This window comes from Cryptomeria japonica, unplaced genomic scaffold, assembly GCF_030272615.1.
Source record: "Cryptomeria japonica unplaced genomic scaffold, Sugi_1.0 HiC_scaffold_78, whole genome shotgun sequence".
NCBI classification, from domain to species: Eukaryota; Viridiplantae; Streptophyta; class Pinopsida; order Cupressales; family Cupressaceae; genus Cryptomeria; species Cryptomeria japonica.
Window position 1 is genome coordinate 274,840 of NW_026728900.1, and position 13,235 is coordinate 288,074.

Below are 13,235 nucleotides of genomic sequence, written 5' to 3' on the forward strand. Positions count from 1 at the left end.
AAAAATAGCACTTGGATAGCACCCAGATCCACTCCCCAAAGGAAAGAAGGGCAAAAGAAGACTTAACAATGACATGTTGTAAGACAACTCTGATAGGGTCCCTAAACCCCTCAAACTGGGAAGGGGGCAGAAGAAAATTACTAGGGGTCCTAGCAGACCTTGTACACAACAAATAAATAGCCACAACACTCGAGAAGTCTCTTCACTGTAACCCAACTCACCACTAACTAGAACAAAGTCATAGCAAAAACTAGCCCAAAAACCCCTATGAGGAATGGAGAACCAATGACAAACTAAAAGCTTTGAGAAGCAAGATTCCCCAAGACACAAAGGCATATGGGGGGAATATAATAGAGAGAGGTGGACATCATAAACCCCGTATAAGAATAGTGGATAGAAGGCATCACCTCCATAGCACCAATGAATAGGCTCACCAGTGGCTCAACATCAAACATCAAGCCAACCCGAATCTTTACACAAGGGGTAGTGCAGAAGAAAACCACACACAAGATCAAATCAATATTGACCAACAAAGAGAGCAACCTACCAACTACCTTCACCACCTCTTTGTGAACAACAAGATCAAGAGCATGGAAGGCTCCATAAATCAGGGACAAAGTACCCAGATCCAAGGGCTCAACTAAAGAAAACAAGGCCAAGACACCCCAACACATGTTGGAACCTCAAATCGCACACCAACATAAGGCACAAGATAGTGAAAAGAGGCCCAAGAAGGGCGTCCAACAAAGCCAAAATGAAGGATAAGAGAGTCAACACAAAACCCCATAATGAGCAAGGCGAAAAACTAAAGGCAATATATCCTCCATCTTCTCTCCACTCAGAAGCCCCATCTGAGAGAAGGGGAACAATAACTCCAACCCAAATCCTACCTCTATCAACGGATTTGGTACCAAGACCCCCAGCAAACCAAGGGCAAAGTAACACGGTCCCCTCCATTATCATCAACCTCACCTCCATCCTCTACATACTCCCCTGCAACTCTCTCTCCTTTCAAAACCCTAACTCGACACCTCATGCTCCCACTCATGACAATGTTATAGCTTTTGTTGTATGTTATGTTTGATTATCATGCTAATGTTGAATACTACTTTCTTTTAGATGTTAAATTTGAACTACAATATTATTATAAAATCAATAATTTAAAAAGAAAATCTTTTTTGGAATTATTAAATTAAAAATTAAAAAAAAAAGGAAATGAAAAGCGTCATTTTTAGATTACTTGTTTCCGTGGAACGTGGCACCGACATTACAAAGAATTGATTCTGACTTCTTTAGAAGTGGTCTACATAATCCAATCTCCTCCTACAGCATTTTCCTTCCTTTCTTCATTTGATGTTTCGACGAAACGATTGAACAGATCGGAGATTGTCTAATTTCGAATCCTTTTCCTTTTTGCCTTAAGTGTTTCGAGAGAACGACTGAGGTTCCCTCCTCTGTACGCTTCTAATAATTTTTAATATTCATTTTCGTGGAAAAGACGAGGAAAACTGAACACAACAATATGACCTATTTTATTTCGAGTAAAAGACCAAACCCAGATTTCGAAGTATTTTCGTCCTGTGTTCTTTTGCCTTGAATGTATGGAGAAAGATTTGAACTGGCCGCTTCTTTGAACAGCTCGGCCTTTGGATAAATATTCCTTACTCTTTATTTTTCTCGATGTTTCGAGGAAACGGCAAGGAAAGTATTGAACTCCCTACGGAAAGATATATTAATTCACTTTAGCATTCATCTTCCATTACGCATATTGTAAATCACATCTTATTCACCCCGCTTACTTATTCTATTGTTGTAAAAAGGATTTTTAGCATTTGAACTGGAACTAATGGCTTCTTCGTCGTCATCTCACCAGCAAAATCCGGAATTAAAAGCTTTCTCTGGAATAAAACCTGCCGGCATAAGAAGGAAGATTTCTGAATCTTCAAGACTGTTCGACGTGTTCATCAACCATAGAGGCCCTGATGTCAAACAAACTTTGGCTACTCAACTTTACAACTCCCTTGAGCAGCTGGGAATACGGACGTTCCTTGATTCCAAAGAGAAAGAACTAGGAAATTCGTTTCCTTCTACTATTGAGACAGCCATCCGCTCTGCAAAGGTACACATAGCTATTTTTTCCAAAGGATATGCAGAGTCACCTTGGTGTTTGGATGAGCTGCTTCTCATGTTAGAAACTAAGGCCAAAATTATCCCTATATTTTATCAAGTGATGCCTTCTGATCTCCGCCACATAGAAAGTGGAGTATATGCTGGTGCATTCATTAAATATGAAAAAAAGGGCAGATATGTTGAGAAGCTTGGTGAGTGGAAGGAAGCTCTTCAGTCTCTTTCATTTATAGCTGGAGAAGAATTTCAAAGGTAATCTTACTGTGTTTTGTAAACTCTACTTTATATACTTTTTTATTCCATCAATTCTGGTTAACTATTTTCTCATTGAATTCTGCTTTCATTTTATAATGTTTCAGTGACTGCAAAAACATAGTTGCAACAGTGCAAAAGGAATTAGAAAGGAAAAGATATTTACACGTCGCCACACATCCAGTGGGGCTTAATAATCTTGTGAAAGATTTTGAGATGCGATGCCTTGAAGAACTTGCACAAGATTTTGAAAACCAATGCGGGTTGAAAGAAGGGAAGCATAGCGCCAAGGTAGTTGGCATTTTCGGCATGGGTGGATCGGGGAAAACAACTCTCTCTAAAGAGTTGTTTAATCGAAAGATTTTGAGTTACTCTAGAGCAAGTTTTTTGTTTGATGTGCGAGAAGCATCTGTGAGAAACCAGTTACATTCTTTGCAACTTAAGCTTCTGAAAGATCTCTTTCAGAATCATGATCTCAGATTTACGAGTCCAGAGGAAGGAACAAGCTATCTCAAAGATAGTTTTCAAAGGAGCCCTCATTTAAGCTTCCTAATTGTTGTAGATGATATCGACTATGTGGAACAGTTAAATGCTCTAGCGGTCATGGATATCCTAAATAATATTGGTGATAGTCTTGTTATTGTCACAACCCGTGACGTTGGGGTGCTTATAACTGCAGGGATTACCGTCGGTTATAATTTAAGAGGAATGGATAGAAATTATGGTAGAGAACTCTTTTGCTGGCATGCCTTTGGCCAACCCCATCCATCTAGCGGGTATGAGAAGCTGGTTGACTCCTTTGTTGATGTTTGTGGAGGGTTGCCTCTGTCCCTTCAGGTACTGGGCAGGCATGTTCATGGTAGAAATAAGGATTATTGGAATTTGGAATTAGTTAAAGTTAGAAAAACTCTTCCTCGAGATATAAAGAACAGACTGAGAATAAGTTTCCATGCATTGGATGATGAAGAAAAACAGGTTTTTATGGATATTGCTTGCTTTTTTATAGGCGAAGCTAAGAGTATAGCTGAAAGGTTATTGAAGGGATCAGGATGGAACGCTCAGCATGCACTAGCAACACTAAAAAATAAGTGCCTTGTAGAAGAATTCAAACTTAGGAGTCGGAAAGGAGAAGTGACGATTGGATTGAGAATGCATGACCACCTGAGGGACTTGGGAAGAGAAATGGCACTTGAGCTCAGCCCTCCTCATCGCCTGTGGCGTCCTCAAGATCTGAAAGTTTTGGTATGCTTGTTAGCCCTTCAGATTTTCTCTTTGGTCTTGTAGTATTCCTAATCAAAACATTTTATTACATAAACAGAAACCTGATCTACTTCTATGTATGCAGGAATCAATGGGTTTCAAATTAATACTCGCCAAAACCAACATCAGGTGTTACCATTCCATTTTCGACAAGTCTTTGGGTTCTCAAGTTACGTTCTTTGTAGGCCAACCACGTACTTGGCTTGAGACATCAGCTTCCTTACTATGGCTCCAGCTAGAGGGCAATTCCGGAGAACAACCATGCATCCCTTCTTGGATTCCTCTTCAAAATTTGCAGCGTTTGACAATCAAAGGCGGGCAACTCAAGACGTTGTGGGAGAATCCCGTACAGGTATTCTGATCTTCTCTCTGAAAAAGTAAATCTCCCCGTTATGTTGTCTCTGGAATATTTTTTATCATGGAAAGATTTACACAAATTTATCTTGAAATTCAGGCACCCTCTCAGTTGAAGGAGCTGCAAATTTGTGAAACCTCTTTGATAGAGTTTCCAGATTTATTGGGAGTATCAAAAGATAGTTTAGAAAATAGAGGAAAGTCCAGTAGTGTCAAGACCCCGAAGACTGGCCTTGAGAAACTAGAGATCGGTGGTGAAAAATTTGTATCTAAGATATTAATCAGTGGAATCCACTATCACAGCCTTAAGTCAATCAAACTTCATGGAATGGAAAATCTTAAGGAATTGAATTTAATAAGGGTAAAAACATTAAATTGTCTTGATATTAAAAATTGTGCAAAACTCAAAAGATTGATAGGAACATCCGATCTTACAAATCTTGTGCTATTAAACATTAATCAATGTCCAGACCTTGAGTTTGAGGACTTGCGTCTCATGGGTATGAAGTGTCTGGAGGGGATAACATTTGATAGAAATGTAAAGCTAAAATATTTTGAGTTGGGGGATTGTCAAAATTTGAAATCAATAGATTTTGGTTGTGAAGAGCTTGTAGAATTAACCATTCGGGGTTGTCCAGAGCTTGTGGAGTTGCCAGCTTTTTTAGGTCCTCGTTCCCTCGAGAGGATTATATTTGATGGATGTGGGAAACTTGAATGTCTTGAATTGAATGGATGTCAAATGTTGAGAAGTGTCTCAGGTAACTTCGACCTTAAAGCATTGTACATTTATGATTGTCCTGAGCTTGAGGTGTTTCCAAGTCTTGCAAGACCGAGCTGCTTGCGGCAAATTGTGATCGACTCTTGTGAGAAGCTGCAGAACATATCGGGGATTGACGACTTGCGCGGATTAAGATTGATGAGACTTATTTATTGGAACAATGCGGTAATACGAGATCGCATTCATAAGTTGAAGGTAATGATTTCAACACTGCTTTTTAACAGAAGTAAGCGTTCTTTCATTTCGTTATTCACCTTATCTTTATTCTGCCTTTTGCTCTTATAACATAATCTATATTTTTGCAAGTAATGATTGAAGTAATCTGTAAATGAAAATAAGATACCGTGGGTGACTAACAGTATTTGGTAATTCATTTTAGAGTGTGCCATCAGTGGGAATGGATATGATAGGAAGAGCAGTGGATGGAGCGGAGTCAAGTTTCAATGAATATCTGTTTTCTGACGTTCATATTGACCTCAATGCGATCATTGAAATTGGCAGCCACGAAACTTTTCTCAAGTGGTCAGAATTGAGTGCGGTTATCGGATGCTTTCTGGTTGTGATTGATACCTCTATTTCAGAAGAGGGTATAAATAAATTACTTCCACTCTATGGCCCTAAGGCGCGTCAAGGAGAATGGATAATTACAATGGTGGCATGTGATATTTCGAGATACTATTATCTTCGGGCTATTGAAGGTATTTTGAGGAGGTATGGAATACTGAAGAAGGGGTTTGGGATAGAGGTGAAGAAAGGTGAAGAGTATAAAATTGTGGGTGTGTTACAAATCATTGTTGATAGGTTATATTATTTATGAATGTAATTTATTGAAGATGATTATTTTTTAAAAGTGCTATTTATATTGATTACAGTTCAAAGAAAAGAATGAATTTTATTTTTAATAATGAAAAATAATAATTTGACGGTTTAATTATAATGTTTATTAAGAGAGTTTAATTATAGGATACAATTTATATCAAAGAGTTGTGGATAAACTTATGTTGTTCGAGCATGCAGTTCTCTACTTAGCTGCTATTCTTAGCTTCCATCGTCAAACTCACATTCATTACCATGCTTTGCTGTACTAACAATTTGAACAACTTACTGGGAGATCCATCGACCAATGCCTTTGCTTTTAATGGATTCGTAGTTTAATTTAGTTAGCAATAGAATTAGATTCCAAATTGTCAGTTTTAATTCGAGATGAATAATGCATGCCCATTCATTGTTAATTTCTTTTTAGTCTGCAACATATTGTTTTGTTTTATTTTAGAACTGTAATTAGTCTTTTCCACAGAATAATGCATGCTTTGCATGCTCTATCTTTAGTAGTGTACGCCCTGCTTTTTAGACAGTTCGAATCCTAAGGATGTGAAACAAAAACTTTATAAATTGGAAAGAACTTTATATTTTTGTGTGATCTGCAATAATAAAACATAATACTGTTAAAAGTAGAGAATTCTGAAATAGAGTATTCAGTTTGATTTCAAGGTCTATTTTTTTTTTTTCTATTGAATGTTTGAATGTCTATTGTTATGTGATAAGAGATGGAAATGGTTTTTATGTTCTTTCTGTCATAATTATTTAATTCAATCAGTTGGTCAAGGGTAGAGACTATTATCAAATTCTACAAGTAGTATCAAAGTAGGTAATTTTGTTTTGGGTTGAAGTTTTGTTGTTGGAATTTCGCCAAATTCTAACTAGATGCCTGTTCTAATATTTGATGGAAATGAGTATGATTATTGGTGCATTAAGATGCCGAACTTTTTGATAGGAAAATATTTGTGGGAGATTGTTAAATCAGGGTATGAGGAACTAGATGATTGGAATGCCCTTACTACCAATGAAAGAACAACAAAGAAGGAGGCGAGGAAGAACAATGCTCAAGATTTGTTTCACATTCAAATAGCTCATGATAAGAGATTATTTCCAAGAATCTTAGGAGTAACAATTGCCAAAGATGCCTGGAAGACTCTACAAGAAGCTTACCAAGGTAGTGCTCAAGTTAAGGTTGTCAAGGTATAGATATTAAAGAGAGAATTCAAGAATTTGAAGATGCTAGAAGCTAAAAGTGTAAATCACTATTGTGTCAGAGTCAAAGATGTGTTCAATAAAATGGCTACACTTTGGGGAATTGTGAGCAATGAAGTTTTGATAAAAAAGATGTTGAGAAATTTGACACCAATATGGAATCATATTGCCATAATCATAGAAGAAAGCAAATATTTGAAAACCCTTCAGTTTGATCAATTGGTTGGATCCCTGATGTCTCATGAAGAAAGATTGAGAGATTTTTTTGAAAGTGTCAAGAAAGCATTCTCCTCTAAATTACAAATCACAAAGAATGAAGATGCAAGTGATAGTAACATCAAAAGCAATCAAGGCCAAGGTTAAGGGAAAAGTCAAAATTCTTCAAGAGGAATCAGAGGAAGAGGTAGAGACACATTTGATAAAAGAATTATTCAATGTTAGCATTATAATAGGTATGGTTACTTTCAAAGAGATTGTAGATTGAAAGAAGTTAAAAGTGGTAATTATGCTCAAGAAAGTGGTGAGAATCCTCCCGATCACTTATTTTTATCTTATGCCAAAGGTGAAAATACTAGTAAAGATGTTGGGTATCTAGATTCTGGATGCTCTAACCATATAACGGAGAATAAGAAGTTGTTTTCAACAAAGGATGGAAGTTTTAAATCTAAGATAAAGCTTGGTAATGATAAATCCTTGGAGGTTGCTATAAACGAAGCTATGGAGGTCCACACAAAATAAGGTATAAAGAGAATTCATGATATTTATTACACCTCATAGTTGAAGCATAATTTGTTCAATATTGGAATAAGACATGTACTATCTATGATAAGAATCAGGGCAATAGGGTGATCACTGTTGTGCCTAGATGACAAAGAATAGGATGTTCTGCTTGAGGTTTGGTGAACATAGCAACAACCTTGCAAATATGGCATATGAGGATACAAGTTGGCTCAGGTAGGAGCATTTAAATTTTCACATTTTGAAGCTTCTGACATCACATGCATTAGAAAGCATGCAAGGGAAAAGTTTTCAAAGGGTAATGCATGGAGGGCCCATCACCCACTTCAACTTATTTACTCTAATATCTGTGGTCCTATAGAAACAAAGAGTTTGAGTAAGTCATCATATTTTATCACTTTTATTGATGATTACTCTTAGAATTGTCAAGTGTGTTTTTTGAAGGTCAAGGATGAAGCCCTGGATACATTCAAGAGGTTCATAGCCCTTGTGGAAAATGAGAAAGGGTGCAAAATAAAATGTTTAAGGACTGATCATGGAGGAGAATTTTGTTCAAAATATTTCTAGAGTTATTGGGATTTGAATGGCATCAGGAGGCAACTCACCACTGCATACACACCTTAATGGAATGGAGTAGCTGGAAGGAAGAATAGTATAGTGGTTAAAATGGCAAGGTGCATGTTACAAACCAAGGGATTGAGAAATTCTTATTGGGAAAATGCAATTGCTACAAAAGTATACATCCTCAATCGAAGCCCCGCCAATGCACTAAAAAATATGACACCTTATGAAGCTTGGTATGGAAAAATGCCTAATATTGATAGTGCATGTACCTGATCAAAATAGACAAAAGTTGGATGCAAAAAGTGAATCATGTATTTTTCTTGGGTATAGTGAGAAAAGAAAGGCTTATAGATTGTGTAATCCCCTTATAATAATCTTATTGTCTCAAGAGATGTAATTATTGATGAAGGGGGAGTTTATGGTCATAAAAAAATGCCATGTTGAGAAGTCAAAATCTGTTTTGAATAATGTTATTATTGATGACATTGGTCATGAGCAGTCCACTAATGTTTCTATTTCAAGTGGTACAAATCCACTAAGAAACCCCTCATCAAGTTCTCCAGTTCCAAGCTCAAGTCCATATTCATCTCCAATTTCGACAAGGAAAGTAAGGAGGTTGAGTGAAATTTATCAAAGGAGTACAAATAAAAAACATGAAGAAACTCCAATAGGTGAGACAGTGAATTTGGCTTTATTTACCAAGACTGATTTTGAACCACCATGCTTTGATTATTCATGTACTAATGAGGTTTGGATGCAAGCAATGCAAAAAGAGATGGATTCCATTCACAAGAATGACACTTGGGAGCTTAGAGAGCTTGCACATGACAAGAAGAATATTGGTACCAAATGGGTCTACAAGATCAAGTTTGACAGTGATGGGAGTGTTGAAAGACGCAAGGCAAGATTAGTTGCTAAAGACTTCACACACACACATGAAATTGATTATGAAGAGACACTTGCACTAGTAGCAAGACAAGAGACCATTAGAATGTCGAATTCATTAGTAGATCAGAAGAATTGGACTATACATCATATGGATGTGAAAAATGCCTTTCTTTAATGGGTACTTAGAAGAGGAAGTATATGTGTAATAACCACAAGGTTTTGAAGTACAAGGAAAAGAGCATCATGTCTACAGGTTGAAGAAGGATTTGTATGGTCTCAAGAAAGCACCAAGAGCGTGTTATGCCATGATTGATGGATACTTTCATGAGAATGGCTTCCAGAGATGTAAGAGTAGACCTACCCTTTACTACAAACAAGAAGGTACTGATATTCTCATGATAAGTCTGTATGTTGATGATCTATTGCATATGTGTAGTGGTTCTAAGATGAAATATGAATTCAAAGTTTCTATTGTGAATGAATTTGAAATGAAAGATCTTGGTCTCATGAAATATTTTCTTGGAATGAAATTTAATTAGAGTGCGGATGAAATTTTTATTTGTCAAACAAAGTATGCACAAGATATTTTGAAGAAATTTGATATGAGTGATTGTAATCCTTCCTCCACTTCAAGTGTTCATGGAGTTGTGTTGTGTAGAGATTATGGTGCTAAGCTAGTTGATGAGATAACTTACAGAAGTATTGTTGGGAGTTTTATGTTTCTAACCCACACAAGGCCTTATATTACATATTCAATTTCACTATTTTTAAGATATATGACAAATCCGTCAGAAATACACTTGAGGGAAGCCAACAGAGTTTTGAGGTATGTGAAAGACACTCTAAATTTTGATATTCACCACTACTCTTCTAAAAGGTTCAAAATGGTTGGCTTTAGTGATTCAGATTAGGGAGGTAGTTTGGATGACTATAAGTTTGCATTTGGAAATTGCTTGTCTTTTGGTTCTGGTTTGATTACTTGGAGCTAAAAAAAACAATGCATTATTGCCCTCTCAACCACAAAAGAAGATTATGTTGTTATTACCTTAGTAGGTACACAAGGTCTTTAGATCAGAAAAGTTTTCAAAGAAATTAGAGAAAAGGAAATTGAACCTATAGTGGTTTATTGTGACAATGTGAGTTCCATCAAGTTAGCAAAGATTTTGGTTCATCATAGTAGAACAAAGAATTTTGATATGAAATATAACTTCATTTAGGATCTGGTACAAAATAAGGAATTTGAATTGAATCACATAAACACTCAGTATTAGCTAGTAGATATCTTCATCAAGGTAGTCGCAAAAGCTCAGTTTTTTGCACTTTGAGATAAAATTGTGAGCCCTCTAAGCATCAAGGGGGAGTATGTGGATAACTGAAGCTGTTCAAGGATGTAGTTACATACTTAGCCACTATTATTAACTTCCATCGTCAAAATCACATTCGTCACCATGCTTTGTTGAACTAATAGTTTGAACAACTTACTAGGAGATCCACCGATCAATGCCTTTTCTTTTAATGGATTCATAATTTAATTTAGTTAGCAATAGAATTAGATTCCAAATCTCCAGTTCTAATTCTAGCTAAATAATGCATACCCATGCATAGTTAATTTCTTGTTAGTCTGTAGCGTATTGTTTGGTTTTATTTTAGAGTGGTAATTAGCCTTTTCCACCAAATAATGCATGCTTTGCATGCTCTATCTTTAGTAGTGTATGCCCTGGTTTTTAGATAGTTCAAATCCTAAGGATATGAAACAAAAAATTTATAAATTGGAAAGAACTTTGTATTTTTGTGTGAGCTATAATAATAAAAACATATCGTTGTTAAAAATAGAGCATTCAGAAATAGAGTATTCAATTTGATTTCAAGATATGTTTTTTTATTTCTATTGAACGTTTGAATGTCTATTGTTATGTGATAAGAGCTGGAAATGGTTTTGATGTTCTTGATGTCATAATTATTTAATTTAATTATCTAGTCAAGGGTAGAGACTATTATCAGATTCTACAAGAGTTTGGTGTGCATGTATACCATAAAACAAATCCAGTGGTTTTTATTTAATTCTTTGGACTATTATTAAAAGTAATATTATTATTGAAAGGGGTTAGTAAATAAGAAGTTTAATGTGATCTTTGTAATAATGATTAATCATTTTTTAGATACTAATAAGTTTAAAGAGCTTTTCATATATTTAATGATTATTTAAAAATAATTATTGCGAGGGAGCAACTCTATCTTTATAATTTATTCTAGTTAAATAAATAAATATATATTTAAAATTAATAAATTAATTTAAATAAATAAGTAAAAATTAATAATTGAAATTATTTAGGGGTGACCCATGTAATTCAGTAGTTAAAACACTTTCTTGGTGAAATTGCCACCAAGGTTCAAATCTCCGTTAGGTCGTTATGCTCATAAGCTTGGTACTTTTGCTGGGGTGGTGGGCTCATGGATTTGAACAACAATAGTTTTCAGCACCTTAAACAGTGCTCCTTACTAATCAAAATAAATAAATATGACAATTATCTTACTAATCAATGGTTAGAAGATAATGTGGCAAATGCTTGATTCACCCTTATTTTAGAATTTTAAGGCTATCTACAACAAAGAACTCAAATTATTAAAAAATGATTTTATGTTTGCTTTGGATCATGTTTTATTTGCTATAAGTAATCTTCATAAGTTTTATAATGATCCATTTCATCCCACCTCTATGAGTTTAATGCATGCATTTTGTTTATTAGGCTAGAATAACCCTACAGATTATAATTTTTACTTTTTATTTTGGTGAGCTAAATTGAGACTAAATAAACTATTTTTCTTTTAAGTTGTTAAGATTTTTTAATATGAAATTATGTCTTAATTTTATCCTATAATGAAATCTAAATTATGTTGGTTTCTTTGTACCTTATTGACAGATTTTTCTTGGGCTCAAATCTCTCCACATGTTTTATATATAAAGGTGATTGTGGTTTTTTATATTTTGAGGTACATGCCAAGGTGTAAAGATTCATGAACTTTTCTCATAGATCTTGACTCACATGCTACATCATCTCTTAACTCTTAGCTTTATATTAATTCTAATAAAGATAATATCTCTCCTTTAAATAGAAATATAATAAATATTATGAAAAAAGATTAACTAAATCTATATTATATTGAATAAGTCTATGACTACCTTATTACTTGAAACCTATTCATTTTTTATTACGAAGAAGGTCTAATATCACAAAAGGGATTTTATAAAAATAACTAAATATTAGATATTAATATATAGTCAACCATATTAATTCTATATCCTTCAACTCATTTTTATAATATATCTACTTGTATTTCAAAGTTCCAAAAGAGTTTTAACAAGGATATCTTGATATAATAACAATAGCTCCAAATGCCATTAACATTAGTCATATTTTAATTAAATATTAATTTTCACATAGGATTACATAAACATGTTGCACTTTCCTTGGATACAACTGAACCTATTAGAGAATATATAAGTGTTTATAAATTTGTTGTAAATAACCAAAACTAATTGTTCACATGATTATGATTGATGGTAAGTAATGCATTGTTAGCAAGAAGTTGAATAAACGAAATCATTGAAGAAAACACATTAAAACACTCCTCTAACTAAAGATAACCTTTTATTGAGCATTTAATGGATGTGCTTATAATGTCTAACATGTGTGTTCAATTTTTCAACATAATATTAACATTATTCAAATTGTATATTTAATAACATGATTTTGCATTGATGATTCATGATGTTTGATGAATAATAAATTAAATATATACAATTTTAGAAAGCAGTATGCATCCATACGACTTGATAATAAACTATGATTCCAATTCATGACTAGTCTAGGAGAGATCGAAATGTGGAAAACATGGGTTAGATGAATTTTTTTTTTTTTTTTAAATAAATAAATTAATATTGAGATAATTAAATTTATGAAGAGTTAAGTGATTGGATGAATGATATGTCGGTGTGTTCACAAAGGAAACAAATAAGTTGAGTGCATGGAGGAATTTGACTAAGTGTATTAGGTAGTAAAGTGATTCGATAAAGGAAAGTTGACTAATTGTACGGGGTGAAATGCATAGATTTCTTAGTGGACTTATTAGATTGGGTATTTAATTAGATTAAGTTGGATTTAAAAATATAATTATTTATTGAATTTATAATTGGATAAGGTGATGTATATTTGATGATTTCATTCAATATTTTTTTCTTTTA

At 34.3% G+C, this 13,235-nt stretch overlaps 1 protein-coding gene across 1 annotated transcript; it reads left to right on the top strand.

Annotated features, from left to right (window-relative positions):
• The first annotated feature begins 1,846 nt into the window (after positions 1 to 1,846).
• LOC131864166 (disease resistance protein Roq1-like) lies at positions 1,847 to 6,796 on the top strand. The gene is made up of 6 exons (XM_059215184.1): positions 1,847 to 2,379; positions 2,487 to 3,621; positions 3,725 to 3,991; positions 4,094 to 4,966; positions 5,151 to 5,469; positions 6,546 to 6,796. The coding sequence occupies exons 1-6, from the start codon at positions 1,847 to 1,849 to the stop codon at positions 6,794 to 6,796; spliced, it is 3,378 nt and encodes a 1,125-aa protein (XP_059071167.1).
• The last annotated feature ends 6,439 nt before the right edge of the window (positions 6,797 to 13,235 follow it).